Source organism: Prionailurus viverrinus, chromosome C2, assembly GCF_022837055.1.
Source record: "Prionailurus viverrinus isolate Anna chromosome C2, UM_Priviv_1.0, whole genome shotgun sequence".
Taxonomy (NCBI): Eukaryota; Metazoa; Chordata; class Mammalia; order Carnivora; family Felidae; genus Prionailurus; species Prionailurus viverrinus.
Window position 1 is genome coordinate 78,668,375 of NC_062569.1, and position 26,432 is coordinate 78,694,806.

Here is a 26,432-nt window from a genome sequence, read left to right on the forward strand (position 1 = left end):
AACACATTCTCTCCAAGTAAGGGAACTAAGGAGCCTAAAGCAACTGCATTTCTTTGTGTTGCACACATGTTTATAAATATGGACAGGCTTTCCATCTTTATTAACTGTGAAGGATTTCTTAAAAAAGCAAATTGATAGATTCTGACTTTTAACTTTGTGGGGTCACAGAGACCTCTAAGAATAATTGGCTGGAAGCTGTGGACTTTCTCTCTGGAAAAACACGTAGACTGATTTAATACACACACACACACACACACTTTATACACACCTAACCCACAGGTATTTTGCACACGATTTTAGGGATTCATGAATCCCATGAAGTTGGTCCACAGTCCCCAGGTTAAGAATTCCTACTCCACTAATGGTTTTCAAACAGAAAGGCTGAAAATTATTCAGGTAGGTGAGGCCAAAAGAGACAATTAGTCCTCATGTAATCAGTAAAATTACAGAATCTCAGGACCTGAAGATACAGTAGGAATCAGTGCTTCTATTATTTTTAAATCTCCATTATAGTGTTGTGCTTATTGGTAGTGACAGGATTCTTCTAACAAGGTCTTCTGCAGAATAACAATATTTAAAACAGAGACAGCGGGGTGCCTGGATAGCTCAGTTGGTTGAGTGTCCAACTCTCAGGTTCCAGGGTCGTGGGATTGAGCCTCACATCAGGCTCCATGCTCAACATGGAACCTGCTTGAGATTCTGTCTCTCTGCCCCTCTCCCGCTCGCTCTCTCTCTCTCTCTCTCTCTCTCAAATAAAACATAAAATAAAAATTTTGATGTGATGAATCCCTTATCAGCTTAAAAAAAACCCCTTCATATTCTCACTTACTTGCTCTCCCATAGGAGAAGGGCATTCTAGTTGAGAACTTCCGGGGGAGAAGTGCCAGGATTGTCTGAGCGGTGATCGTGGTGGTGGGTCTGATTTGAGAAGAGGCAGAAACTGGTGTCTAACTAGAAATGACCTTGAGTGATCAGCAGGAGCCAGAGTTTCTAGCCTGGGAGCGGGCTGTCTCCTATCACAGGGGAGCCTGCTTCTAGAGGAAGACAGGTGGTGTCTTGGAAATGCTGAGTCTGATGTGTTTGTCAATTCCCTGGGTAGATACCTATGCGATTTGGTATTTGATTCTGGGGAAGGGTCGGGGTGGGAGATCAGATTGAGGAGTCCTTTGTGCTGAGGTGATAGTTTAGTCCAGGAGAGGGCTGAGGAGAAAACCTAGAGAAAGTATACATTCAAGAGATGGAGAGGGGTGCCTGGGTGGCTCAGTCGGTTGAGCGTCCAACTTCAGCTCAGGTCATGATCTCGTGGTTTGTGAGTTCGAGCCCTGCGTCGGGCTCTGTGCTGACAGCTCAGAGCCTGGAGCCCGTTTCAGATTCTGTGTCTCCCTCTCTTTCTGCCCGTCCCCTTCTCACACTCTGTCTCTCTCACTCTCAAAAATAAATAAACATTAAGAGGTGGAGAAAGAACAGGGAAGGCGGAGACATTCAGAAGGCCAGTGAGAAGGAACAGGGAGAACTGGGTGTGTGTCATATGCAAGGCAAGGGGAGTGGAGTTTGGGCAGATTCTGGGCAGATGGAGTTCTTGTGCAGAGTGAGGACTGAGAAGACATCCCTGGATCGTGTAGCTCAGAAGGTATGATTGTTTGTATCAGGGATCGGCAGACAGTTCCCATGAAGGGCTGGACAGCAAATATTTTTGGTTTTGAGGCCATAGAGTGTCTCTCACAGCTACTCAACTCTGCGGTTGTAGTGGAAAAGCAAACTAGACAGTAGTAAATGAATGAACCTCATTATGTTCCAATAAAACTTTATTTGCAAAACAGAGACTGGGCCAGTTTTGGCCTTCAGGCCATAATTTCCTCGCCCTGATGTGTATTATATCTAGTTTTCCTGACCAGAACCAGAATTCAGCCTTCCAAGTATGCTTACATGATTTATTAAGCTCATTTGAAAATACACAAAGAGGTTGGTCTAAACTATGATAAAATTTCTTTCATTATTATTTCCAGCTATTTAGAGTTACTATACCTGGAGGCAGTAGATTTTGGTGTATTGATGAATTTACTAATGAGCTGATTCTGTTGAATATTCTTGGCATGCAGTTATATCCTGAGCATATGGTGGTGCATTTATTTCTTCATTTTCTAATTTGTGTCCCTCTCTTTCTCTCATTCTAAGTTAAACAGAAGTGGTGGCCCGTTTTCTGCAGCCTTCCCCTTGCAGGGCTCATTTGCTGGGCTCCCAGTAGCTGTGGCTTTTTCCTGGCGACTTCCTGGAGGCCTATTTGATTTCAGAACTTCTTCGCCTTCACTAGCAAAGCACTGTTTTGGCAAACGAGGATGCTGTCCTCTTTCTTTATGAGCCCAATTTAGTGGCCTGTTTTAAAGTTTTCTTCTTTGATTGGTTTTTTTTTTTTCTTCCTTAGAATAAAATCCAGACTTCATACCTGTGGCCTCCACAGCCTGTGTGGCCGGGTTTCTGCCAGCTTCTTTAACGCATCTTTTCTTTCTCTCACCTCACTCGTCTCCAGACAAGTCCTTACTCTCCTTAGGGTCCCCACAGTGCTGCACCCTCTGGCTGAAATATACTTCCCTAAACCCTTCTTGTGCCTGGCCTCCCTTTGGATGGCAGCAGCGTGTCCCAAATCATCACACCATACAAAGGAGATCCCTTCAGGGCCCCTGTTACACAGCTCACTTTATCTGTGCCATAGTATTAATCACAGTCTGTAATTATCTTGAGTAGAGGTTGCTGGGCTCATTTATTGGTTTCCTCCTTGCAGTAGATTACAAGATCTAAGGTCTAAGGGCAAGGACCTTATTATCTTTCTTGCTCGCGGCCATTGTCTCTAGCACCTAGAACTGTGCCCGACAGAAGTAGGTGCTTAGCCAGTATTTGTTGAATGAACAAAAACATGTTGTTTCCTGATGGTCAATACCAAGGACGTATCCCTAAGCCTCTGGTGCTGGGTGTTCTCCATTTAGCCCTCCAGACCCACTCTCTTCCTTTTCCTGTCTGACTCTGTGCCCTGGGAATTTACATTTGGGACCGTGTCAGCTGGGCTTCCTTCTCCTCTGGCTTTTATTTGGGACTGGACAATACAAGTGCTGCTGTAAAACTGAGAAGGGAGAGAGTGAAGTTGGAGTGCCTGTCCCCCCCACCCCCTGCCCCCAGCTCTTTCCGTGCAGAATAACCACAGACTGCTTCTCTTCCCGACTAAAAGTTCAGCTCCTTTCAAGCAGCCCTCTCTGTCTCTGAGCCCTGCTCTCTCTCTTTACCCTCAGGCCGAGAAATCAGAGGCAAGGAGAAGAGAGAGGTTGAGGAATCGATTCCCTTCTCACTGCCTAGACATTAGCAGTAGCTGTATTCCCCTAACAGCCACCAGTCCCGACAGGTGGCCTTCTTCAGTTCAGGGCCTCTGCTCTGCTTGCCACGTCAGGTGCAAGGGTAGGAATGGCTCCCACTGTGGTCATCCCTGGGGTTTCGCCCATTCCTTGTTGATTTCTTTAATTTCTACCTGCCGGGTGCCTGGGTGGCTCAGTCAGTTAAGCATCTGACTCTTGGTTTTGGCTCCGGTCGTGATCTCATGGGTTGGTGAGTTTGAGCCCCCTGTCGGACTCTGTGCAGACAGCGCGGAGCCTGCTCAGAATTCTGTCTCCCTCTCTTTCTCTGCTCCTCCCCCACTCGTGCTGTCTCTGTCTCTCTCAAAAATAAATAACGAAACTTAAAAAAAAAAAAAGTAAATTCTACCTACAACTTTGGAAATAGTCCTTTTATTCAATTCTCAGTTACTCCATCTGAGTTTGTCATTTTTTTGGTACTGGGGTGCTCAGATTAGTCGTTTGCTCGCCTGTGAAATGGGGGAGCTGACTAAGTCAAGTTCCTGATGCATCTACGTTTCTGGTGTGATTACCGCCGGTCACTTTTGAAGCCAGTGACCAGTTCTGCCAAATGTGTTGCAATCTGAGTTGTGTAAAGATACGCCTTCTGCCCTATTTGCAGTTCAGTATGACTGCCCTGTAAGCTGATAAAGTGAGGACTATGGACATGTCATGTAACTTCCAAGCCCATTTTGATAAAATTTGTCCTAGGATTAAGATCAGGTTGTTTTTGTGGCTGAGATGTCTAGACTCCTGAGGCTTAAGACCTAGATTAGAATTGAAATAAAGAGGGAGGAGTTCATCCCTTAACTCTATGGGTATTCTTTTTTCGGATCGTCTTGTATTGTCCCGACCCCCTCCACCTTTCGATGCCACCTCTGTGGATGACGAACCACCCCAAATAAATTTCCCACAAGGAGGGAAATACAACAGCAGAGAATTGGGCTGACCTCCAAACCCTGTGCAGATTTTACGGGTGAACCCCAAACTTGCTTGATCAAGTAAAATGGGATGAGCTCATAGGAGGTTGGCTCAGGGTTGGGATAGATCTTAAACGTCGTTAGTTCTCTCCTCCATGAGATTGGTCAATGCCACGTAGAGAAACTTCTCCAGGTCTTCCAAGCTCTGCTGAAACAGCTACAAGGACGGGGAACTAGAGACGGGGAGTGAATGGATTTTTAAACACATGTCCTGTTTGATCTTGCCTGGATTTAAGACATTGCTTCTGACAAAGAGGCTTTTTTTTCCATTTATTTTAGTATTTTTAAAGTTTATTTGTTTATTTTGAGAGAGAGAGACAGCAAATGCATGTGCGAGCATGGGGGAGGGGCAGAGAGAGGGAGAGAGAGAATCCCAAACAGGTTCTGTGCTGTTCGCACAGAGCCCGATGACACAGAGCTCGATCTCAGACACGAGGCTCGATCTCATGAACCGTGAGATCATGACCTGAGTCGAAACTAAGAGTTGGATGCTCAACCGACTGAGCCACCCAGGTACCCCAAAGAGGTTTTCTTTTTAAATAGGAAATGTGGGGTTCCGTTTAGATCTACGACCTGCTGTTCCGTCTCTGCCACCACCCAGGTTTGTGACCCTTCTTTGGGCCTCAGGTTCCTAATGGAACACTTAGGGAGGTGTCTTGGGTGCCATAATAAATGCTTCCAATTCCCTGAGCACTGCAAGCTTTTCAGAGTGCTATGGGGACTTTGCACTCGTGGGTTACCCTGAGTTACGGTAGAGTCTTTGTTTTTCTGACAGGGATTGGGAAGTATGACCTACTGGTAATACCAAAAGATTATTTGGTTTGCTCCTTTGGTAGCTGGAACAGTGATTGCACTTTCGGTAGCACACTGGCCCCGTTCACTTTTCTGTTGCGCCCAGGCACACTGGAACCATTGAGTGGATTTCAGGGATGCCGCAATATGAGCCTCCTTAGCTTTCTCTGTGGCCGGGCGGACAGGTGGTCCTCTCCGTCTGCAAACTGCACCTGATTGCCCCATACGCATGTGACCCTTTCCCCCTGTGTGCCCTGATGGGATAAAGGTTGGGAAGTGTTATTCTCTCACCCCTCCCCTTCCTCCTGCCCTGTCTCCCTCCAGACCGTTCTCTGTTTCTTCATGTTGCTGGTGCTCATCACCTCTTTTCTGTTTCCTTGTGGTTTATAGATGATCATGACGCAGTCCTGAGATTTAATGGGGCGCCCACAGCCAATTTCCAACAAGATGTGGGCACGAAAACCACTATTCGCCTGATGAATTCTCAGGTAAAATTTCTTCTGTGCAGCTCTGGAGTGAGGGAAGGACCACAGGATGGGCTCCAACGTAGAACCATCTGCTAGGAGCACATCCAAGATGCCAAATGAATTAAGTCCCATGACCTTCCTGAGTCCTGGATTCCTCACTGGAGAAGGAGAAGACAGTGATCCCAAGACCCAACCTGGTGATGTGTTCGTGAAAAGCTCCCGGGGCATTAGTTTGTATTAACGGAGGTGTCCAGTGCCCGGAGAAAACAGAGTTATGCAGTCCCCGTAGCTGCCAGGTTATATCCGGAGTTTTGCATGAGGGACAACGTAGCAGAGAATATCAGACAGTGAGGGCTGCTGTGAAAAGTAAGTGAAGCAAGAATGTGGACATGTTTCATAAGCTGTAAAATAGTCTACAAATATTGAAAGACACCATCACCACATGATTATGTGTTATATGGCATTAGAATTCATGTATTACCTCATGAATTCCCCTAGATAATTGGCTTCCTGAAGTATTTCCAGGTAGCATATGCTGATTTCTCAAAACGAATAGAAACTGGAGACATACTCTTGCCACAGAGTTCTGTTAATAGATTTTAATTAGTGGTTTCAAAAAACCCCCAAAAACTGGAAGACATGAGTATCAAAACTAGCATGAGACGTCTGGACACCCATTCACCTCACTCATGACCGTCAGTGTTTTCTGTTCTCTGAGTAAACACACAGACTCTGGCTGTTTTACGTCAGGGTTTAGACTCTGTCCGTTTCCTGGGACTCCGTGGGCATGGAGTGCATTCTGGGGTGATCATCATGCCCTTTCTGCGGTGTTGCAAGAGGCCTGCATTTCTCCACTCCTCTGCCAGGGCTCCACTTCTGTTTTTCTCAGACAGTGATCTCTTCACTGCCTGCCCTTGAGGAACTCCCCAGCTGGGCAGAAGCTGCCTCCTACACGGCCCACTTTCATTTGAGGCCCACACTCCTAGGAGCCTTTTTATGAGGGAACTAGGATTGACGAACTGAACTTCTTTCAAGTGGGTGCCATCTTGTTTTCCATTCTTACTCAAATCCCTTGATGATGATGTCACTTTCTGTCACTGTTCTATCCTCAGTAGCCTCTAAGTGCTTTCAGTTCCTATTTATTATTTAACGTTATACTTTGGGTTCAAGTCTACTTTTGTTATAAACTATAAGAGGGCAGATTAAAAAAAAATAGAATGGTCGGCAAGGGGCTTCCTGAAGCACGTGGCATCGGAGCTAGACTTTGAAAGATGGGCAGGATTTGGAGAAATAGTGATAGGGAGGCATTCTAAAAAGTGGTATTGGCAGGACAGAGATGCCGATAGGAAATGAAGGAGACAGTCAGACAGATCTGGCTATCGTGGGGGTGGGGTATGGATTTGTGTTGCCCTGTAGAGGGAGATGAGGCTAGAACTTCCTGGCTGCTTGGACCCTCCCAAATCTAGGAAATCGGGCAGAGGAGTTGGGATGAGATTTTCCTTCTTTCTCCTTTTCCTTCTTGTAACCCAGTCCAAGAAATCCTGGAGCTGGAGGGCACCTCAGGAAGTGCTAAGGCTTAACCTGTTCTTCTATGTAAGATGGTTCCTGAATATCCAGGAGAGATGTTTATTCTGCTTCCTTCTCTCCCTCCCATCGTCCCCTTTCACAACTGTGGGCAGTACTGAGTGGAAGGTAGGAGGCGGTATGTAGAGCCGCCTAGGGTTGAAACCCGCTCTGCTTCTTAGTGGCTAAATGATCATGTGGAAGTTACTTAAGCCTCCTCCGTCTGTTCCTCTGTGGAGAGGGGAGGATAATAGTACCTTCCTCACAGCACAAGATCGTTATGGGGAATAAGCCAGAAGACCATGCCGAGCGCCTCGTACCCGGCACATACATCGATGGATGATGGCCACTCTTACGTTTACGTGGGCAGACACTGAGATGGGCTTGGGGGATACAGTGGGCCCTTTCATGTGCTGCCTACAGATACAATCGTCATGCAGGGACATAGAAAGTTGCTACAGAGAACTGCAGAGGACAGGATCAAAGTGCTACCAGGGTTCACACAGGGAAATTTTCCCTGATCAGGGATATCAGGAGTTGCGAGGAGGTGACACAGCTGTGTAGGTGTAGAGGATGAGAAGGGCTGGGGCCTCTCACGAAGAGGCAACAGCCTGGGTAAGGCCATGTGTGGAAGGGGGCAGGGGAAGGCGAGGGCCCGGGGAGGGAGTAATGCGCATGGGGGTGTGGTGAGCGCTGAGGCTGAAGGTAAGGGTGCTCCGAGCCAAGGCGCTGTGGTCAGGAGTATCCTCGGCGGCGTGACCAGACTTGCACTTGGCAAAAGTTGCCGGCATCCATCCGAGCAGAGGCCCTGCAGCGCGTGGAGAGAGGCACAGTTAGGAGGCACAGTTCGCCACAGTCAATGAAATGCCAGTAGTTGCCTCAGAGTAGAAATGAGGGGGAGGGTGGGAAGAGAACAGATTCAAGAGCTATTTGGCATCTGTGGTCCACAGGTGTTAGTGAGGGGTGAAGGGAGAGGGGCAGCAGGTGGTACCGGGCTTGTGTGGCTGGCTGGCCGGCCGGAAGTCACAGGGATTGTAAGTAACTTGAAGACGTTTTGGGTTGTGAGGGCTAGGGTCAGAGAGGAGGGTAGGATAGAAACCGTGGCTCTGGATAGGGTTGATCGGAGCTGCCTGGTAGATACCTGTGAAGAGATGTCAAGCAGGCAGCTGTACAGAGGGGGCTGGAGTTCAGTGGAGGGCTCTGGGCCGGACGTGGGAATTTGCGAGTCATCTTTATCTGTGAGGCGATGAAACAGCGGGGCCGGATGAGAGCATGAGGGACAGGGTGTAGGCAGAAGTTCTACGCAGGGCTTTGGGTAACAAAAATAGAAAGAGGAGGTAATCAGCACTGTCTCTGCTGAGGCCAACAGAGGTAAAGATTGAAAAGCACTCTTCTCTCGTTGGCAAAAGCGACGAGCACCTTCAACAGCAGCTGTCGGGGAGAGTGGTGAAGCCAGAAACCACACTGGAGCATAGGGTCAAGGGTGAGTGGGAAAGGCAAATGTGGATAGTTCTTTCAAGAAGGCTGGCTCTGAAGGGCAGAAGCGAAGTAGGACGATAGCTGTAGAGGGTCGAAGGCTCCAGGACCAGTTTCTGTTCTTCTCATTCTTTAGATTGGAGAGAATGGAGTACATTTAAAAGGCAGTGGGAAGAGAGTCACAAGAGGGCACATGCTACGTGGTTACGCTTACATGAGGTTCCTAGAGGAGTCAAATTCATAGAGAGAAAGTAGAACGGTGGTTTCTGGATCCTGGGGCGGGGAGGAGGAATTATTGTTTAATGGGTGTAGAGTTTCAGTTTGGGAAGATGAGGAAGTTGTGTAGATGGAGGGTGGCGATGGTTGTGTAACAGCATGAATTAACTTCATGTCACTGTGCTGTACGCTTAAAAATGGTTAAAATGGATCATTTTATGTTGTATTTTACCACAATAAAAAATGTTTTTAAGTCAGTGAGGAGAAACCAGTTAATAGAGGGAGGAAGTGAATATAGTAAAAAGAGGCGATAGTAAGTAAATCATGGGGAGGAGGGAGTTGATCCAAAGCCCAGTTGAGGATCAAGCCCCATAGGACGGAGTCAGAAGGGAAGAAGCCTAGGAAAAGTGTAGCTGGAGGTGGTTTATAGTGGAAGGACGAAAGGGCTTCTTTTTTCTCTGCAAAGGAGGATGTAAAGAAAAGGAGGCTTTTTGTAGGGAGGCTGAGGGGAAGAGGGATTTCCGTAGAGGAGGTTTAAGCAAAGAAAGCAAAGAGGAGAGCAGAGGAAGGGGCCAGCTAGAGGAACAGAGCAGGATTTCCAGGCCATGCTGGCCACTTTGGGGCTGGAGAGTATGACCTCGGAGAGAATAGGTATGATCTCCAGACTGGTAGGCGGCAGCGATCGAGAAGAGAGAGCACGGAGGAGCCCTGCAAAGTCTCTTGGATCTGGGAGGCTGCCCCCTTCTTAGGCATCTTTTCCAGATGATTAGTGAAGAGGTAAACCCCATCCTGTAAATATTTTAATTTAAGGCTATGGTAGGTTTGCCTACGAAGTTCTTCCAGGCTGGGGAGAGAAAGCCTACATCACGTGCATGGCCAGAATGTGTGCTGATTGGATTTCAACTGGGACATTCTCTGATCACATACAGGGGCTTATCCTGAGACCATAGCCTGTGCCACTTGTTCAATACTTGTTTCAGGCCCAGGTTGGTATGAGCACCATTTCAGTGAGGCCATTTCAGTGGGGACACAAGGCTCAAAGAGTCTCAGTGAGTTGCTCAGGGGAGAGCAGAAAGGAAACGTTAGAGGTGGGATTTGGATCGAGGTTCATTTGCCAATTTTCTGGAAGAGTTTGTGTAGAACTAGTATTCTTCTTTTTCTTTTTTTTTTTTTTCTTTTTGAATTTTGGTAGGTTTTGCCAATAAAGCCATCTGGACCTATAATTTACCATGTGGGAAGTTTTTTTTTAGCTACAAATTCAATTTCTTTAATAGACTTAGGGCTAATCGTGTTACTTGTTCCTTCTTGACTGAGCTTTGGTAGTTTGTGTCTTTCAAGGCATTTGTTCATTTCTTCTGAGTTATTGAATTTATTGGCCTAAAGTTGTTCATAATATTCCCTCATTATCCTTTTAATGTCTACAGAATCCGGTGTGGTGTCTGATGTGATAGGACATCCTTTGTATTGGAATTCACAGGGCGTAAAAGGACTTTGGAGATCAACTAGCCACGAATTCATGCCACAAATTCTCATTGATTATCTGCTCTGTGCCAGCCTCTGTGAAGGGAGCTGGAATTCAGCAGCCCGCAACAGCAGTAAAACAGAGACAGACGTGTTCCCTGTGCTTGTGGAGCCCACGATCTTGTGGGGTCATTTCACTTTCCAGACAGGATGACCGAGGCCCAGGAAGAAAAGGTGGTCCGCACAACCCACATAGGGTAACGTCAGACCCGTGCAGGATGAAGGCCTCGTCACAGCTGGGTCAGGCTCTTCCCTGGCTCCCTGCTGGTACCTTCCCAGTCCACGCCTATCTCTACCATCATCCTGGTTATCCATCTCATTTATTGCCTGGCTCTCCCACCATGGCGTATGGGCTCCAAGAGGAGGCGTGTTTGTCTGTTTGGTTCACTCTTAAACCCAAATGCCTGGACCAGTGCCCATTATGTAGTCGGTGTGCAATAAATATTTGTTGAGTATAGTCCAGAGAACCTTCTGCTCCTTCAGCGGACTGCCTCCAAACTTCTCCAAATTCTTTAAAAAAATTTTTTCAGCTTTGTATTTGCAAATACTTGAAACTTTCAGCAAAGTTGCAATAATATGACCAAAACCAAGATTGCCTGTATAGCCTTTATCCAGACCCTATTACTTTTTCATTTTACCCCATTGCTGTCTCATCTGCTCTTTTCATTCTTCAAAATAGGTTTTCATTTGAGAGTAAGTTGTATATATTGTAGACATTAATTCCTAAGGACAGAAAGTTTATGCCCCCCCCCACTATATCAACTCATTTGTTGAAGCTCTAACCTTCAATGTGATTGTATTTGGGATGGGATCTTTCAGAGATAAATATATTTGGATGAGGTCTTGAGTGTGGGTCCCCGTGATATATCTCCCATGTGAGGAAGGTGGCTGTCTACAAGCCAGGATGGGCAGCTCTACCAGGAACCAAATCTGCTGGCGCCTTGACCTTGGACTTCCCAGCCTCTAGAACCATGAGAAGTAAATGCCTGTCACTTAAGCCATCCAGTCTATGGTATTGTGTCATAGCAGCCTGAGCTAAGATTTGTTGGTACTGAGAAGTGGGGTGCAGCTATAAGAAAAACATAACAATGTGTAGTGGCTTTAGAACTGGGCAATTGACAGAAGCTGGAGGAGATTTGGAGGGCATGCTAGAACTAAAGATGCTAAGGGACATTCTGGTGAGGACTAAGAAAGAGGAGAGCCAGGGTGCCTGGGTGGCTCAGTTGGTTGAGCATCTGATTTTGGCTCAGGTTGTGATCTCATGGTTCCTGAGTTTGAGACTCACATCAGGCTCACTGCCGTCAGTGAAGAGCCTGCTTCAGATCCTCTGTCTTCTTCGCTCTCTGCCCCTCCCCTGCTTGTGCACATGTTCTCTCTCTCTCTCTCTCTCTCTCTCTCTCTCTCTCTCTCTCTCTCTCAAAAATAAACATTAAAAGTTAGAAAAAGATGGGAGCTGGAGAGATAGCTTCTATCTTTCTAGAGAATATGGAAATAGTCATGAACAGAATGCTGGCAGGTATATGGATGATAAAGGCCATTCTGTGAGATCTCAGGTGGAAATGAGGAACATGTTATTGAACAGTGGAGAAAAAGTGATCCTTATTATAAAGTGGCAGAGATTTTGACTGAGTACTAATGTTTTGTGGAAGGTAGAACTTTTGAGCAAAGAAATTGGATATTTATCTAAGGTAATTTCTAAGCAAAATGTTGAAGGAGTAGCTTGGTTTCTCCTGACTGCTTTCAGTGAGATAGGAGTAGAGAAAAATGAATTTAAAAAGGAATTGTTTAGCAAAAAGGAAACAGAGCTTAAAGATTTGGAAAATTCTTGGCTTATCTATACTGCAAAAAAAATGAGAAAGCTTGTTCTGAAGAGGAAACTAAGGGGTGACCCAAGACCATATGATAAAGAGATCAGCAAGGGTGTGAACCACAGACCTAATCAGCCACCTCAGCAGAAACACCGCCAGCTTTAGCTGAAGGAAACGGATACAGGACGAAGTGGAGGAAGGCTCCTGGGCTTCTTAGATACTACAGGACCAGACCACAGAGCATTTTTGGCTGCAAACTGTCATTGTGCCTCGCAGCAGGAAAAGTATGATCCCAGATGTGATTCAGAAATCATCAGGGCTGCGTCCTTGGTTTCAAAGGTGGGAGGGGGGCATTGCTGTGGTTTTATTAGGCCAGATGGCAGCTACTCAGAGCCTTGGGGGTATGACTGCTGACTGGCCCCAGTGGGTCCATGAGGCATGACATTGAACCAAAGTGGATTTTTTAAAATGTTTATTTAATTATTTTTGAGAGAGAGAGCAGGGAGGGGCAGAGAGAGAGGGGGAGACAGAATACCAAGCAGGCTCTGCACTGTGAGCACAGAGCCCAATGCAAGACTCAAACCCATGAACTGTGAGATCATGACCTGAGCTGAAACCAAGATTCAGACACTTAACCCACTGAACCACCCAGGCCCAGCCCCAAGAAGATTCTTCTCAAACCTCTGCATCTAGTGGGATTTACTTTGCTAGGTTTTGGCCTTCCTTGGGACCTGTTACCTCTTTCTTCCTTCCTTCGGATTTCCCCCTTTGGGAATGGGAATGTCCATCCTATGCCGTCCCACCATTGTATTTTGGAAGGACATAACTTTTCTGGTTTCATGGGTTCACAGCTGGAAGAGTTTTGCTTCAGGATGAACTACCTCACCCTTATGTGATTTAGATATTTACATGAGACGTAGGACTTTAGACTTTAGAGTTGATGTTGGCGTGAGTTGAGGCATCCGGGATGTTGGGTGGAATTAATGTATTTTGCATGTTGGAAGGATGTGATTTTGGAGGATCCAGGGACAGAATGTTATGAACTGAATGTGTCTCTCCTGAATTCATATGTCGAAGCCCTGACTTCCAGTGCAATGGTGTTTGGCAGTGGGGCTTTTGGGAGATGACTGGATGTAGATGAAGTCTTGAGGGTAGGGGATCTATGATGGGATTAGTGTCCTGATAAGAACAAAGAGAGGGAGGGAGAGAGAGAGACCAGAGCTCACTTTCATTCCACCAGGTGAGGACACGGAGAAAAGCAGCCATTTGCAAGCCACAATGTGGGTTCTCACTGCGAAACCAAATGTGCTGGTACCTCAATCTTGGGCTACCCAGCCTCCAGAACTGTGAGAAATAAATGTCTGCTGTTCAAGGCATCCAGTTTCTGGTATTTTGTTATAGTAGCCTGAGCAGACTAAGTTAATACACACTTCAGTCTGTATTTCCTAAGAATGAGAATATTGTCTTACTCAACCAAAGTACAGTTATGAACTTCATACATTTACACTGATAACATACTTTAATCTGTCTGCATTCCAGACAGATCTGTTTCCTAATTGACCTAATAATTTAGTCTTTTATGGCATTTTTTTTTTTTTTTTTTTTTTTTTTTTTTAGTACAAGAGCCAGTCCAGGATCGGGATACACATACACATAACATTTATTCTTTTTCCTTTATGGTCTGTGGATGAACACTTGAATATTGTGCCACTGTCCCGCTCCTCATCAAAATTTCCTCCTATATTTCGCATTCATGGCTCACTTTTGCCTGAACCAGTCTTTACTGTGATGGTTGCAAAATGGTACTTTCTAACTATAGCTCTCCCTGCCCCGCATCACTGGGTTGGCACTCAGAATTCTGCTGTAAGTGTAACCCTCACTTCTCCTCCTCCCATTTATTTCCTCCCTCCCGCCTCTCCTTTCTTTCTCTATGTTTTATTGGTAAGAACTCATGGATTCCTTATTTTTTTTTCAATGGTTTGTAATTCACCAGTGTTCCGAATTACTTTGGCATTCACATGGTTTCAGATTTGGCCAGTGGGAGTTCCTTCAAGCTAGCTCTTGTTTCCCCATGACATACTTGCTCTTATCATTTTTCTTATCACTCTGTATCTTCTGGCATAACAAGATATTCCAGTTCATTCTAGACTTATCTGTTGCATTTTAAATGTTTGATCGTTATTCGTTTTATCCTGAATATATGCATACATGGTGTTCTGGATTAGAGACAGCTTTCTTATTTAAATACTTCATAGTACCTAATGAATGCATTGATCCATCTTTGCCCAAGCTCCTACTTCTGGGGCAGCGCAGCGAGAGCCAGATCAATTTTCTTGCGTGACTAGCCAGATACCCCATAGGCAAAGGACAAAAAATAAATGATCACCTCATACCCCACTTATAAAAGGCAGGAAGTGGTTGTCATCTACCCTTCCAGAAAGGGGCTTTTTTTTTTTTTCTTAGAGACAGAGCAAGCAGGGAAGAGGGACAGAGGGAGAGAGAGAGACTCTTACGCAGGCTCCATGCCCAATGCGGAGCCCGACTTGAAGCTCAATCTCATGGCCCTGAGATCATGACCTGAGCTGAAATCAAGATTTGGCCACTTAACTGCCTGAGCCACCCAGGCGCCCCATAGTTATGGTTCTTTTGATGACTTCCTGGGATGCCTGGTAGAATTCAGGCCCCTCTGACTTGGTGGCTTTCCATTTGAGGTGCCCTGGGCACCTCCTGTCCAGGTCCAGTTTACCATGGTCAAGACTTCATTTCTCATATCTACTCAAGACGCTGACCACCCTTTGTTTGTCTCCCTATAGCACTAACCCCCTTTGTGACTCTGGCAAATTCGCAAATCAGCTAGAACACACTCTTTCTTCTGTTATCCCTTATTATTTCGAATGAAGGTTGTCTAGTGCAGTGGGAAAAGATCAGACAGGCCTTGATTTGCATCCAAGCTCCATCCATTCCTGGCTGTGTGGTCTTGGGCTAGTTATGGAACCTTAGAGCTTCCTTTTCATACTCTGTTTGGGGCTGGGAAATACCGTGAGGGATACATGAGAAGACATTGACTTTAATTGCTGTGTGAGTTTAACAAAACGACTAAGTCTAGACTGTATAGTTAAGATATCAGTATCTACACACACACACACACACACACACACACACACACACACACACACACACAGAGTATATTAGTTTCCTAGGCCCGCATAACAAAGTACCAGGTAACAAGCCATCAGGTAGGGTGGCTTAAACTACAGAGATTTGTTTTTTCACAATTCTGGAGGCTGGAGCTACAAGATCAAGGTGCCATCAAGGTTGGTTTCTGATGAAGGCTCTCTTCCTGGTCTGTGAATGGCCACCATCTCTCTATGTCTTCATGTGGTCTTTCCCCTATGCGCATGTGGAGAGAAAGAGATCTTTGGCATCTTTTCCTTTTCTTGTAAGAATATCAATCTTCTCAGATTAGGGATCTATCCTTGTGACCTCATTTAACCTTAATTACTGCCCTGAAGGCCCTATCTCCAATATAGTCCAGTTGGGGGTCAGGGTTTCAACATACAAAGTTCAGTCCATAACTGAGGGAAGAAAGATTTGGGAAGAATAAAAACCATTCAGGTAAGATCTGCAGAATACAATGATTGGGGTTATTTTTTTATTCTTCCATATATAGATATATGTGTATATTCTTGTCTTTTCTAACTTTCCGCAGTGACCATTTCTTACTCTGTGACTGGAGAGAGTATTTTAAATAGGTTTCCATCTCCCTGGTGTAACCTTTTCCTGGCAGGTGTTCCTTGGGGCTCCGTTGCTATGGCAGTGACTTATTTTCCTCATCATGAGGCTCCTGGGATCCCTTGAACTCAGGTCAGACTCTGCACAAGGTTAAGTACAGGAGCATTTGGAAAGACTTTGATTCTCTCCCGTGTGCCCTCTGCTGCAGCTGAAAACAAGACAGACTGAGATGCTGTCCAGGCATGGCTGGTCATGCAGGGCCTTACAGGGTGATAATGTCCTATAAATAAGCTACCTTAGCCTGGAGAGGGGCAGCTGCCCTCCTAAGACCACAGAGTGGGTTAGACATGAAGCATTGCCCCACTTGCCCAAGCAGTTTTGAGGCTCTCTTGTCTTTGAGGACATCTTTAAATCTCACATCAGAATTAATGTGGTAAGTACAGAGCCCGGTCCATGTAAGGTTGAGGAGTGCTTTGCTAGTTTCTTCCCTCTCCCCGCACGGGTCCTGGCTGTGTTCACTTTCTGTTCCTCCTCTGGATAAACTGGCACTTATTGTCCTGCTTTGTCATTTGCCTCATCAAGTGGCTTGGGTGAATGGCCATTTCCCCACCATATGTGGTGAGAACTGAGGGTGGCCCGGCCCCTGTTGGTGTGCTCACTTATTTAAGGGCCTCGTGGTTTATGAATATAGCCTTGTGGGGGGGAAAACAGACACTCGGGGAGGAGCCAGCCTCTAGACTCTGGTTCTGGCTCTGTCCCAAGCTCACTTGGTAGCCTTGGACAAGTCTCTTTTCTCTACGGAACTCAGTTTACCCCTCTGAAAATGACAGATTTGGATCTCGTCCCTCAAGGATCTTCCCGCTGTGACTTGCTACAACTCACACAAGAAGCAACATTCCCATTGACATGTCTATGTCCCTCATCAAATGCTTTCTTTGACATCTCCTCCCAAGACCCATGGGTGACCCACCCCTGCCCTCTTTGTGGGAGGCAGTGTAGTATGTAGGTCAGAAGTATGGGCTCTGGAGCCAGACAAAAGGGCTCTAGTTCAGACCCCTTGCTTACTAGCAAGATGGCTTGGGTGAGTTTCTTAGCATCTCTGTGTCTATTTCCTTATTTATAAGATGAGCATATTAATAATTACCTCCTGGGGTTCTTGCGAAGATGAACTGAGATACTGTATGAAAAGTACCTGGCTTGTAGTAAACATCATTAAAGGGCATCTGCTGCAATCGTTGTTGTTCTCCTTTATCGTAAAGGAGAAGACTTTTGAGCAGCTCGCTTGGGATTTCTGAGGACAGTGAAGCCACAGATGGTGGCAAAGTCTTAGGGTGCCAGAACTTGGCTCCACCTGCATCCTGCTTCGTATACTAAGAAGATTACTGGAGAGGGGCTGGAGACATCTTAAAAATTCCAGGTCTCTCTAATCCTCCTGAGTACCCATACATCACCTGGTGTCAGTACTCTGCATAGAAAGAAGCATGGCTCAGGAAAAGACTTATGCTCTCAATATACCTGCTGCTTTGAGGTGGAGAAGGATGGGAATAGGGAGTGAAGCAGTAGAATTCTGAAGACAAGTATAAAACAGCAGGAGGTTGGCCGCTGCTCTCTGGGCCTTCCTGCCACCAGCTTGTTGGGACACCTGCTCTGCCTTTGGACCACAGCACTGAATATCTGTGCCGGGACTTAACAATGTTCCTCACAGACCGAGGACCGCCCTTAAAGTCAGAAGATGTAGGTTCGGTTCCTAGTTCCTGTGGTCCTCAGCTGTGGAACTCAAGGCCAGTTGTCTCATCCTTGAACTTCACATCCCTGCCTCGCCCCCAGTGGCACATGCCCATTGCTTTTCTTTCCATGTTACCATTTTAGGAAATGACCCGAGGTCTGGAAGTCACCCTTAGCCCCCTTTCCTTCACTTTCAACACCCAACAAGTCTGCAGGTCTACAGCTGACAGTTGTAACTCTTTGTCATCATTCCTTCTCCATCATTTCTTAGGCCTCAGCAGCAGCTTCTGCCTGGTCTCCTTTCTCTGAAACTCTAGAGACTCCAGAACACTAGTCTGTTGAGATCCTTCTCACTTAAAAGACTTCACGGGTCCCATAATCTACTGAAGAAACCCTAAGCTCCCTGGCATGACCCCTGCTTACGTTTTTCTGGTACCTTCCAGCTCTCCCTTTGTATCCTAGCCGCACTGGACAACCTGCAATTCCCAGACAAGCTCCTCATTGTACCAAGTAGAACTAAGTTTGTCTCTAAGTGCCAGGAACACTCTTCCCACCCCTCAACACTAGGTTAACAAGATAAAAATGTATTTCTGTCTCATGTAAAAGAACTCCAAGGGTAGACATTTCAGGGCTGCTATGGTGTTCCAGTGTGTCAGGAACCCAGGCCCCTGCTACCTTGTGTATTTGCCCTTCAGTCCTGTGGCTTCAACTCCACAGTCCAAGATGACTGCTGAAGCTCCAGCCATCACATCTACTTTGAGCCAGCAGGAAAGAGGAATGAACAAGGAAAGGCATGACTTTGCCTCTAAGGACACTTCCTGCAAGTCACACTTGCTCCCACACCCTCGGCCAGAATTTTATCACGTGGCCATGCTTAGCTGTAAGAGAAGCTGGGACATTTTTATTTCAGGTAGTCTTTATTTTAGATAGCCATGTATTGAGGCAAGCAGAAATGTTTGTTTCCAAGGAAGAAAGAAGGGATGAATATTGGGTGATGCCCAGCAGTCTCTTTCACATAATCTCACATTTGGGGATTTGCACACATTGCTTTTTCTGTCTGGGACACCTTCCCTCTCCCTACACCCCCCCTTCCCTGGCTTGGCCTGCTATTATTTGTCCCTTAATACTCACTCACCTCATGGCCATACTCACCCTGGCCCCCTGTGACTGTCTGGGGACTCCTTGACACCCAGTGCAACTCCATAATCCCCACCACTAATATTTCTTGTCTCAAAGATATGCTGAGGAAGTGGGGTTATATTCTTCAGGCTTCCAGGGCCTTCCTACCTTTGGGGGAGGTTTGGGGGCGACGAGATGGCTGAATGACCTCCGAGGCCAATGACAAGTTGGTGTTCCCTGGGTTGTACACAGACCACCCACCTTCCCATAGTCGCTCTTGAGACACTGCAGTGACACTGATTAGGTCGCCCCCTCGTGATGGTGAGTGGTCGGGGTGGGGAGGGATTATTGTGATTCTGGCTTTTATTGTCAAACAATTCTTGATTTGATTTCCGCCATTTGTTGTCTCAGTTTCCACCTGGGCAACATGTGCCTTTTAGGGTGAGTGTTGACAGCTGATCTCATATGTCATTGAAATTTAAGTGCTGCACCGAAACTTAGAAGCCTCATGGGCCCTGGGGCCTCAGGTGGTACTTGTGACCTGTCAGTTACTACCACAAGCAGAATGTTTACATGTCGACATCCAGGTGACAGTTTGCTGCTTCTTCTTGCAGTTGGTCACCACTGAAGGGCGCTTCCTCAAAGACAGTTTGTACAACGAGGGAATCCTAATTGTGTGGGACCCATCTGTTTACCATTCAGATATCCCAAAGGTAAGTGGGTATCCATGGGACGTAGGGATGAGTCTTCTGTTTGCCTGTAGATGTCCCTGAGTTCCTGGGTTTGAGAGTCATGGCTGACCTGGGCCATCCCTGAGGACTGGCTCTTTCAGTTTGAGGACAACACACTTCATCCGGAATAGCAGCGCGGAAGTATTCCCGTCCTATACCAGTGCCCTCCGCGCCCTGCCCCATGGTGCCGTGTTTTCATCTCTTAATTATGGTATGGATCAGGAGTAACAGGGCCCGAATTTCTCACTGGAGTGGGGTTGTGTTCATCTAATTCAGTTATTTCTTTTTTTTTTAAATTTTTTTAATGTTTTTTATTTATTTTTGAGACAGAGAGAGACAGAGCATGAGCAGGGGAGGGGCAGAGAGAGAGGGAGACACAGAATCCGAAGCAGGCAGGCTCTGAGCTGTCAGCACAGAGCCCAACGCAGGGCTCGAACTCACAGACTGTGAGATCATGACCTGAGCTGAAGTCGGATGCCCAACTGACTGAGCCACCCAGGCGCCCCTAATTCAGTTATTTCTGGCGCAGATCAGCAGGAATAGACAATGGTTACTCTTACTCCTATGACAGAATCACCATGCTTGATCTACTTCCGGTCTCCAGAATTCTTCCATTTCACTCTGGTAACAACACAGGGAAGTAGGTAGAAGCGTGGGTATTTTCCTTTTGCAGGTGAGGAGACTGGACTGTGGAGAGGGGAAGTCGCCTGTCCCAGGGCTTGGTTTACTAAGCAGGGGGCACTCTTTCAGAAAGGCGACAGAAGTCTCGGGCCTGCTGGCTCCTCAGCCTCTCCAGATTGGCGCTCTCGCTGTTTGTCCTGCACGTCGGTTGGCCTCTCCCTGATGTGGCTTCAGTGCCACAGGAGAATGGTTTTAGGGCGGAAGGACGGGGTGCTTGGGGACCCTCTGGGGACACTTGATTCTGGAGTCAGACCCGGCAGGAGCCGACAGGCTCTGGTGACCCCTGGTACCCTCACCACCTCAGCCCCCGCAGTGTGGCACTGATCTCCCTGAAAACAGAAGTTGGCCAGGGTCAGGACAGGGACTTTGAACCCCCCAGATGTGGCAAGCTGTGCCCCAGTTTTTGCTCCCTTAGAGGTGGGGTTAGACGGTGCCAAGGGCCCCTTTGAGCTCTGGAAGCTTTCCCAGAGACTATGATCCTGAAGTCTGAGGCTGTTCCAGGGTCACCAGGCTCAGAATCCCCTGTGAGCATAGGCTATGTGCTGGGTCCCCTGTGCTATCAAGTGAGTGCTGTGATGTGGAGGAGTCTGGAATCTGCTCCGAGCCGAGGCACATCCCTCTCCTTGAGAAGACCATTTCCTTCTCTTTCAGTGGTACCAGAGCCCTGACTACAGCTTCTTTGAGAACTATAAGAGTTATCGCAAGCTTCATCCCGATCAGCCCTTTTACATCCTCAGGCCCCAGATGCCTTGGGAGCTGTGGGACATCATTCAAGAAGTCTCCCCGGAGGAGATTCAGCCCAACCCCCCATCCTCTGGGATGCTTGGTGAGTCTGCATCTGGGGAAGGACCTCTCGTGTTTGTTTCTAGAAGCGGTCAGCGCTCTTCTGGGATCTCATTCGTTCATTCGTTCATTCGTTTCTTTGCTCACCAAACAATTGCTAGGTTTTTGTTGTATTTGTATACTGTGCCAAGTTCTAGCTAAGATCCAGAGATCAGAAGATAGAATCCTTATCCATTAGGGTCTTTGGTGGTGGAGTTCAGTCAGGTGTCCAAGGCCAGGAGGGAGTAGCTGCCCGGTTGTGCCAGGAGGGAGCTTTGTGGAGGGGTGGCGTCAGCCCAGGCCTGGTCAAGGGGCAGATTTGGTGGTGGGGGCTGGGCAGGAAAGCAGAAGAGCAGGGCTGGGATTTGGAAGATGAGATGAGGAAGACACTTGCCTCAGGTATACAATTTAAGGGAGCACCAAAAAATTTCAGTAACAAATAACATCAATACAGACTCTCTTCAAAACCACAACGAATGCAAGATTTGATGCTGAGTGAAATATCAAACATTTTAAATAAAAACAGGATCAGTAATAATGTTCTGCTGAGCCATATTGGCATCCGAGGAAAAATCGAGACTCAGTAATACTTTATTCTGGATTTCAAAAATTTGTTTAATCCAGTGAGTGCCCCAGTTATGTTCCTGAAAGAGGAATGAGCTGTGAAGCTTTATTGGGTTTAGGCGTCATGAATGGAGCTGAGGGAGCTGGTGAGGGTGGGCTGAGGTCTGAGTCCAGACGGTCCTGAATGCTGGCTTCATACTTTCTTCTCGGATGCATGGAAGGGAAACTCTCCTCTGAGCCCCCGCAGGGGACCCCTTTTCCTGGGGATGGATGGACAGAAAGATGGATGGATGGTTGGATGGCTGGCCCCTGCCACCCCCCATTGCATGATTTGCCTGCTCTCCTTCTGGAATGCAAACCACCTCAGGGTGGGGACTGAGTTTGATGCATTCTTCTGGGTCTGGCATAGGATAGCCCTGTGGTAACTGTACCCTAAGTTAATGAACAAGTCAGCGTTGAATGTCAGAGGCACTCCTTATAGAAAGGGATGGGGGCCATTTCAGTATCACACCTTCTTCATACTTTTTTCTTCAACGTTTAGATGTGTGTGTGCATTTGGGGCTCTTCCAGGAGCCCTTTGGAACAGGAATGGTTGGAAAAGCACTTTCCCGTTGCCACTGCCCTGCCTTTGCCCACACAGTCCCCTGTACCACCAATCCCCCTTCGTGCCCATCCCTACTGGCCCCTGCCGGGCCCCACACCTGTGCTTCCAGGAAGTTTGTGGAAGACCTCTCCCATAGGAAGTGCTTCCTCCCATAATTTCTAGAAGCACTTCCATTGTGCCTTCATCAGTTCATTGCAGAGCTGTCTTTTTTCCCCGCATTAGACCAGAGGCAGCCAGAGAGGGCTTTCCCCATAACTGATTCCTCTGGAACAAAATTGCTGCTAAGCAGTTTACAGTTTTGCTATCAGTGAGAACTGCTTCATCGCAAACGCTCCCCATATTTATGGCTGACAGAGGGGTCTGAGAGCCACCATCTTATTGTATCCTAGCAACAGCCTGTGTGGTAGGAGGAGTGGGCGGATCACCCCTTGGGGCAGATGGCGAGGGACGTGTCCTGCAGGCGATGTCTGAGCCAGGTGGGGACAGGAGGGTGGTAGCAGGAGTCTCCAGCCTCTTGTTGGCACAGTGTTCTGGAAGCACCAGCCTGGCCACACCGCTTCGGCTGCATCTCCTGCCCAAAGGAGCAGAGCCCAGTGATACAGACCATGTGTGCTCCTGTTCCCACTGCCCTCCTCCCGGCCCGGGGGAAGATCCATCTCCCTAAGCACTGCAAGAAGCAACTTCTCCCAATCAGCACCATCCACCAGGCTCCTATGGGATGTAAAAGTGCTAGAAAGTACTATCTATGTGTGATGGTCCCGTCACCTCAGTCGTCTTGTCCTCTCTCTGCATATAGCTCATTCGCCCCGATAAGTTCGGTGACCGGTGGAGCGCTTCAGTCCTCTAGTGCTTAGGGGGGGACCTGTCACATATCAGCCTCTGACCTAGGTGCCAGGGATACAAAGGCACACAGGACACAACATCCCGAGGAACAGCTTGTGGGATTGGCCTACTGGCAGAGCTTGGGAATCACAGCAATAAACAGAAACCCCGGATAGACATCTCCCCAGATTTGGGTCCCTGAGCTGCCGGGCTCATGGGGCACAAGCTCAGGATGCTGGGGTGGGTCGCTGGGCAGGACTTACCTCCGCTCCCCTTTTCAGGCATCATCATCATGATGACGCTGTGTGACCAGGTGGATATTTATGAGTTCCTCCCGTCCAAGCGCAAGACTGATGTGTGTTACTACTACCAGAAGTTCTTTGACAGCGCCTGCACGATGGGCGCCTACCACCCCCTACTCTTTGAGAAGAATCTGGTGAAACACCTCAACCAGGGGACAGATGAGGACATTTACCTGCTTGGGAAAGCTACGCTGCCTGGCTTCCGGAGAATTCGCTGCTGAGCGTGGGCTTCCTGGTCAGGTCCCCTCACCCTTCTCCACCGAGCGTGGGCAGATCACATTCCCGAACAATCACAGCCTGCACCGTGGGCCTTCTGTCAGCAAGAGCCTCGGGCTGCAGGAGTCCCAAGAGCAAGCATCCAGGTCCAGCCTGCCCCGTAGCTGCAGAGGTGTGTGTGTGACCCCCAGAGCCTCCTGCCACACACATGTGCACACACACCTAGCATTCTTTCCACACACAGGCAAATGCGGGATCCACCTTTCTCCCCAGGGCTGCCAAAGCTGGGCTGTTTTCCCCACAGGAGTGGCGTTATTCTCACAAACCAGCACTCTCTGTTGCTTGAAATCTGCTCCTAGATACTGAATTCGTGTTTTAAAGAAATTCTCCTAAATGATGATTTGCCCTAAATGATGATAAGGTGGCTCTGGGGACCAGTAGGTGGTAGGGAGTGTAGGACACATCCTCGATTCCTCTAGAACAAAGCTGCTGCCAAGCTCCATGCCCTCGGGAGAGGTGGCATTCCTGTTGCTCTAGCTGGTTTGGCGGGTCCTTAACCTGGGTGCTTGTGGGCAAAGGGTCTTGCCGAACGCACATCCTCTCCACAGGGCGATGAGAGGCACAGAAGGGCACAGGCTCCATCCTCCAGCTGCTTGCGAGCTCGGGAGGGGCCGCACACTTGCTCTGTCTGCCGGTCGGAGAGGGCTTCTCTGAGCTGGGCTGTGGAGGAGATTTTAGAGGAAGAGGAGAAACAGGCCAAGCAGACGCTTGACTCATTTGAGTTGCGTTTTCCTTTCTGCCTTTATTGCCCACATTTATTCTCTAAGGTCTGCCTGAACTTAGGGGCTCAGATGATTTTTTGAGGAACCCCCCCCCCCAACCCGTCTGAGGCAGGGAGTGCAGCCCCCTGGCAGACACCAGGCAAGCCAGATGCCAAAAACCTGATTTGTCCATGCTCAGCCTGGCCTGACCCTACCCTGCAGTGGGATTTGCACACTGCGCCCACTGCTTCCTTAACGCCCACCCCGCCCCACCCCTGACTGCCATCTTGTTTTCCCCTTTAAAGCAGTGGGTTTTTTTTTTCTCTCTCGCTCAAATTATTTTTCAACATTTTCTGCTTTACAACAGTATCCCGATCTGATGATTTCTTTGACCTTCCCGGGCCTTTTGCGGGATGTCTCTCAGGGAGTGGGGATGTGGTTCCCTAGCATTTAAAGTTGCTCTCGGAAGTCAGAACCTTAGAGATCATAACCGATTCTCACAAGGTTTATCAGACGGCCATGCCCTCTGGCCCTCCAGCAACGGTGCAGCGTCAGAGTCTCCAGACAGAGGCCCTCGCACCCTGGTCTGCCAACAGGCTTCCTGGGTAGTTGTGCTACCCCATTCCCTGGTGGAGAAGCATACTGGGCTAGGCCAGCCCTGCCGTGTGGAGAAGGCAGAGCGCTCGCTCAGGGTCACAAAGTAATGCTGTAGAGCCAGGGTTCCTAGACCCGGGCGTTTGGACTCCTGGCCTCATGTGCTCAAGGGCCCCTCAAGCTTGAGCTCTAGATCAGCTGTCTGGGAGCTGGAGCTGGCTCACTTGCTGCCAAACCCTTGGTTGATAGAAGAGTAGAAGGACCCCAGAGGAAGAAGCCCCGGGTTTTCAAATTGATGCTCCCCCCGCCCCGTTTACCAGCCATGCCACCATTGGTGAATTCTCTCTGAGACTCTGTTTCCACGTCTTTAAAATGGGGGGATGATGAGCCTACCTCACAGGGCTGTTCTAAGGGTTACATGAAACACCTATCCTGGTTCTGTCCTAGGAGGTTCCCTGCGCATGGTGGCTTCCTCCCTCCCTCCCTTCCTTCCTTTTCTAAGGACCTGCTGTGTGCTCACACCTGGGCAAGACCTTGCTTTGAGGGAGGCCGGAGAAGGGGTCCTATCATCAGGGAATTAACTCTCCTATTGGGACACCTGCCTGGAATGCCCAGGAAACCATCTGAGGCAGTGGAACGTGCAGAGGGTGTCCCCCCGCCGTACCCCACCCCCCCCGCCTCCTTCTCTTCCTCCCCCTCCTCTTCCTCCCTGCTTGCAGTTCTGACCTCTCTGCTTGGGGATAGGCAGCGCACTTGGGCCGCTTCTTGCTGTGTGGGGAGTCTTTCCCCTCTCCGGGCCCGGGCCCATAAAACATTGCTTTATGTTCTGATTTGACGTGCTTGCTGCAATCTCTGAATCACAGTGAGAGGCAGGTGGCATTCCATCAGCAGGAGGTAGGTGTTGGTGTGGACAATGAGACTACACTGGGTAGATGCTAGCTTTAATTGTTATTATTCATCTAAGGGATCAAATTAATTTAATTCTGTGTTGTCTATGGAAACTAGTAAACTGCAGATAAGCTAAGGGTATTATTGTTGGTCTGGTGAGATGTTTAATGTTTGCGACAGATAATTCAGAAATGGTGACTGCACGCTGCGTTTGGAAAGTCCCCGTCTTGAGGGGGTCGCGTCTTCGTCAGTAGCCATCGCTCCATCCTATATCATGAGGTCCCCTGGCTCTTCAGTCGCAGAAACTGTTCACGTTGGTCTGGAGACCTCGATCTCAGAAGTGTCTGCACCGTGCCTGATCCGATCATGAATTATCCAAAGATGATGTAAAATTTTAAAATAAACGTGTTTTTCAAAAAGTTTATCCCTCTCTCCTTACTTGCTAAGGGAACGAACTACTGGTGGTCAACTTTTATCTCCAAGGAGGACACAGCTGGAGTCTCGGAGCCCTGAATCTCTCCACTCCCCCGGGAAGAAGGATGCTCACCTACGTAGCAAACAGCATCTTTGAGATATTGACCGATTGTTGTTGTTGTTGTTGTTGTTGTTGTTGTTTTCCTTTTGCTCTTGCTTGGGTTCACGTGACTAAGTTGTTTGTCCAGCACCTCAGG

At 47.9% G+C, this 26,432-nt stretch overlaps 1 protein-coding gene across 8 annotated transcripts in view; it reads left to right on the top strand.

Moving 5' to 3' along the window:
• Positions 1–26,183, top strand: part of ST6GAL1 (ST6 beta-galactoside alpha-2,6-sialyltransferase 1) — a 120,837-nt gene extending 94,654 nt beyond the window's left edge. For all 8 annotated transcript variants that reach the window (XM_047876357.1, XM_047876351.1, XM_047876355.1 and 5 more), the window contains 4 exons: positions 5,540–5,637; positions 19,391–19,489; positions 20,840–21,014; positions 23,282–26,183. In XM_047876357.1, the coding sequence (XP_047732313.1) occupies positions 5,540–5,637; positions 19,391–19,489; positions 20,840–21,014; positions 23,282–23,523 (614 nt within the window). In that variant the 3' untranslated portion in view covers positions 23,524–26,183. The remainder of the gene's footprint in view (positions 1–5,539; positions 5,638–19,390; positions 19,490–20,839; positions 21,015–23,281) is intronic.
• Positions 26,184–26,432: the final 249 nt, after the last annotated feature.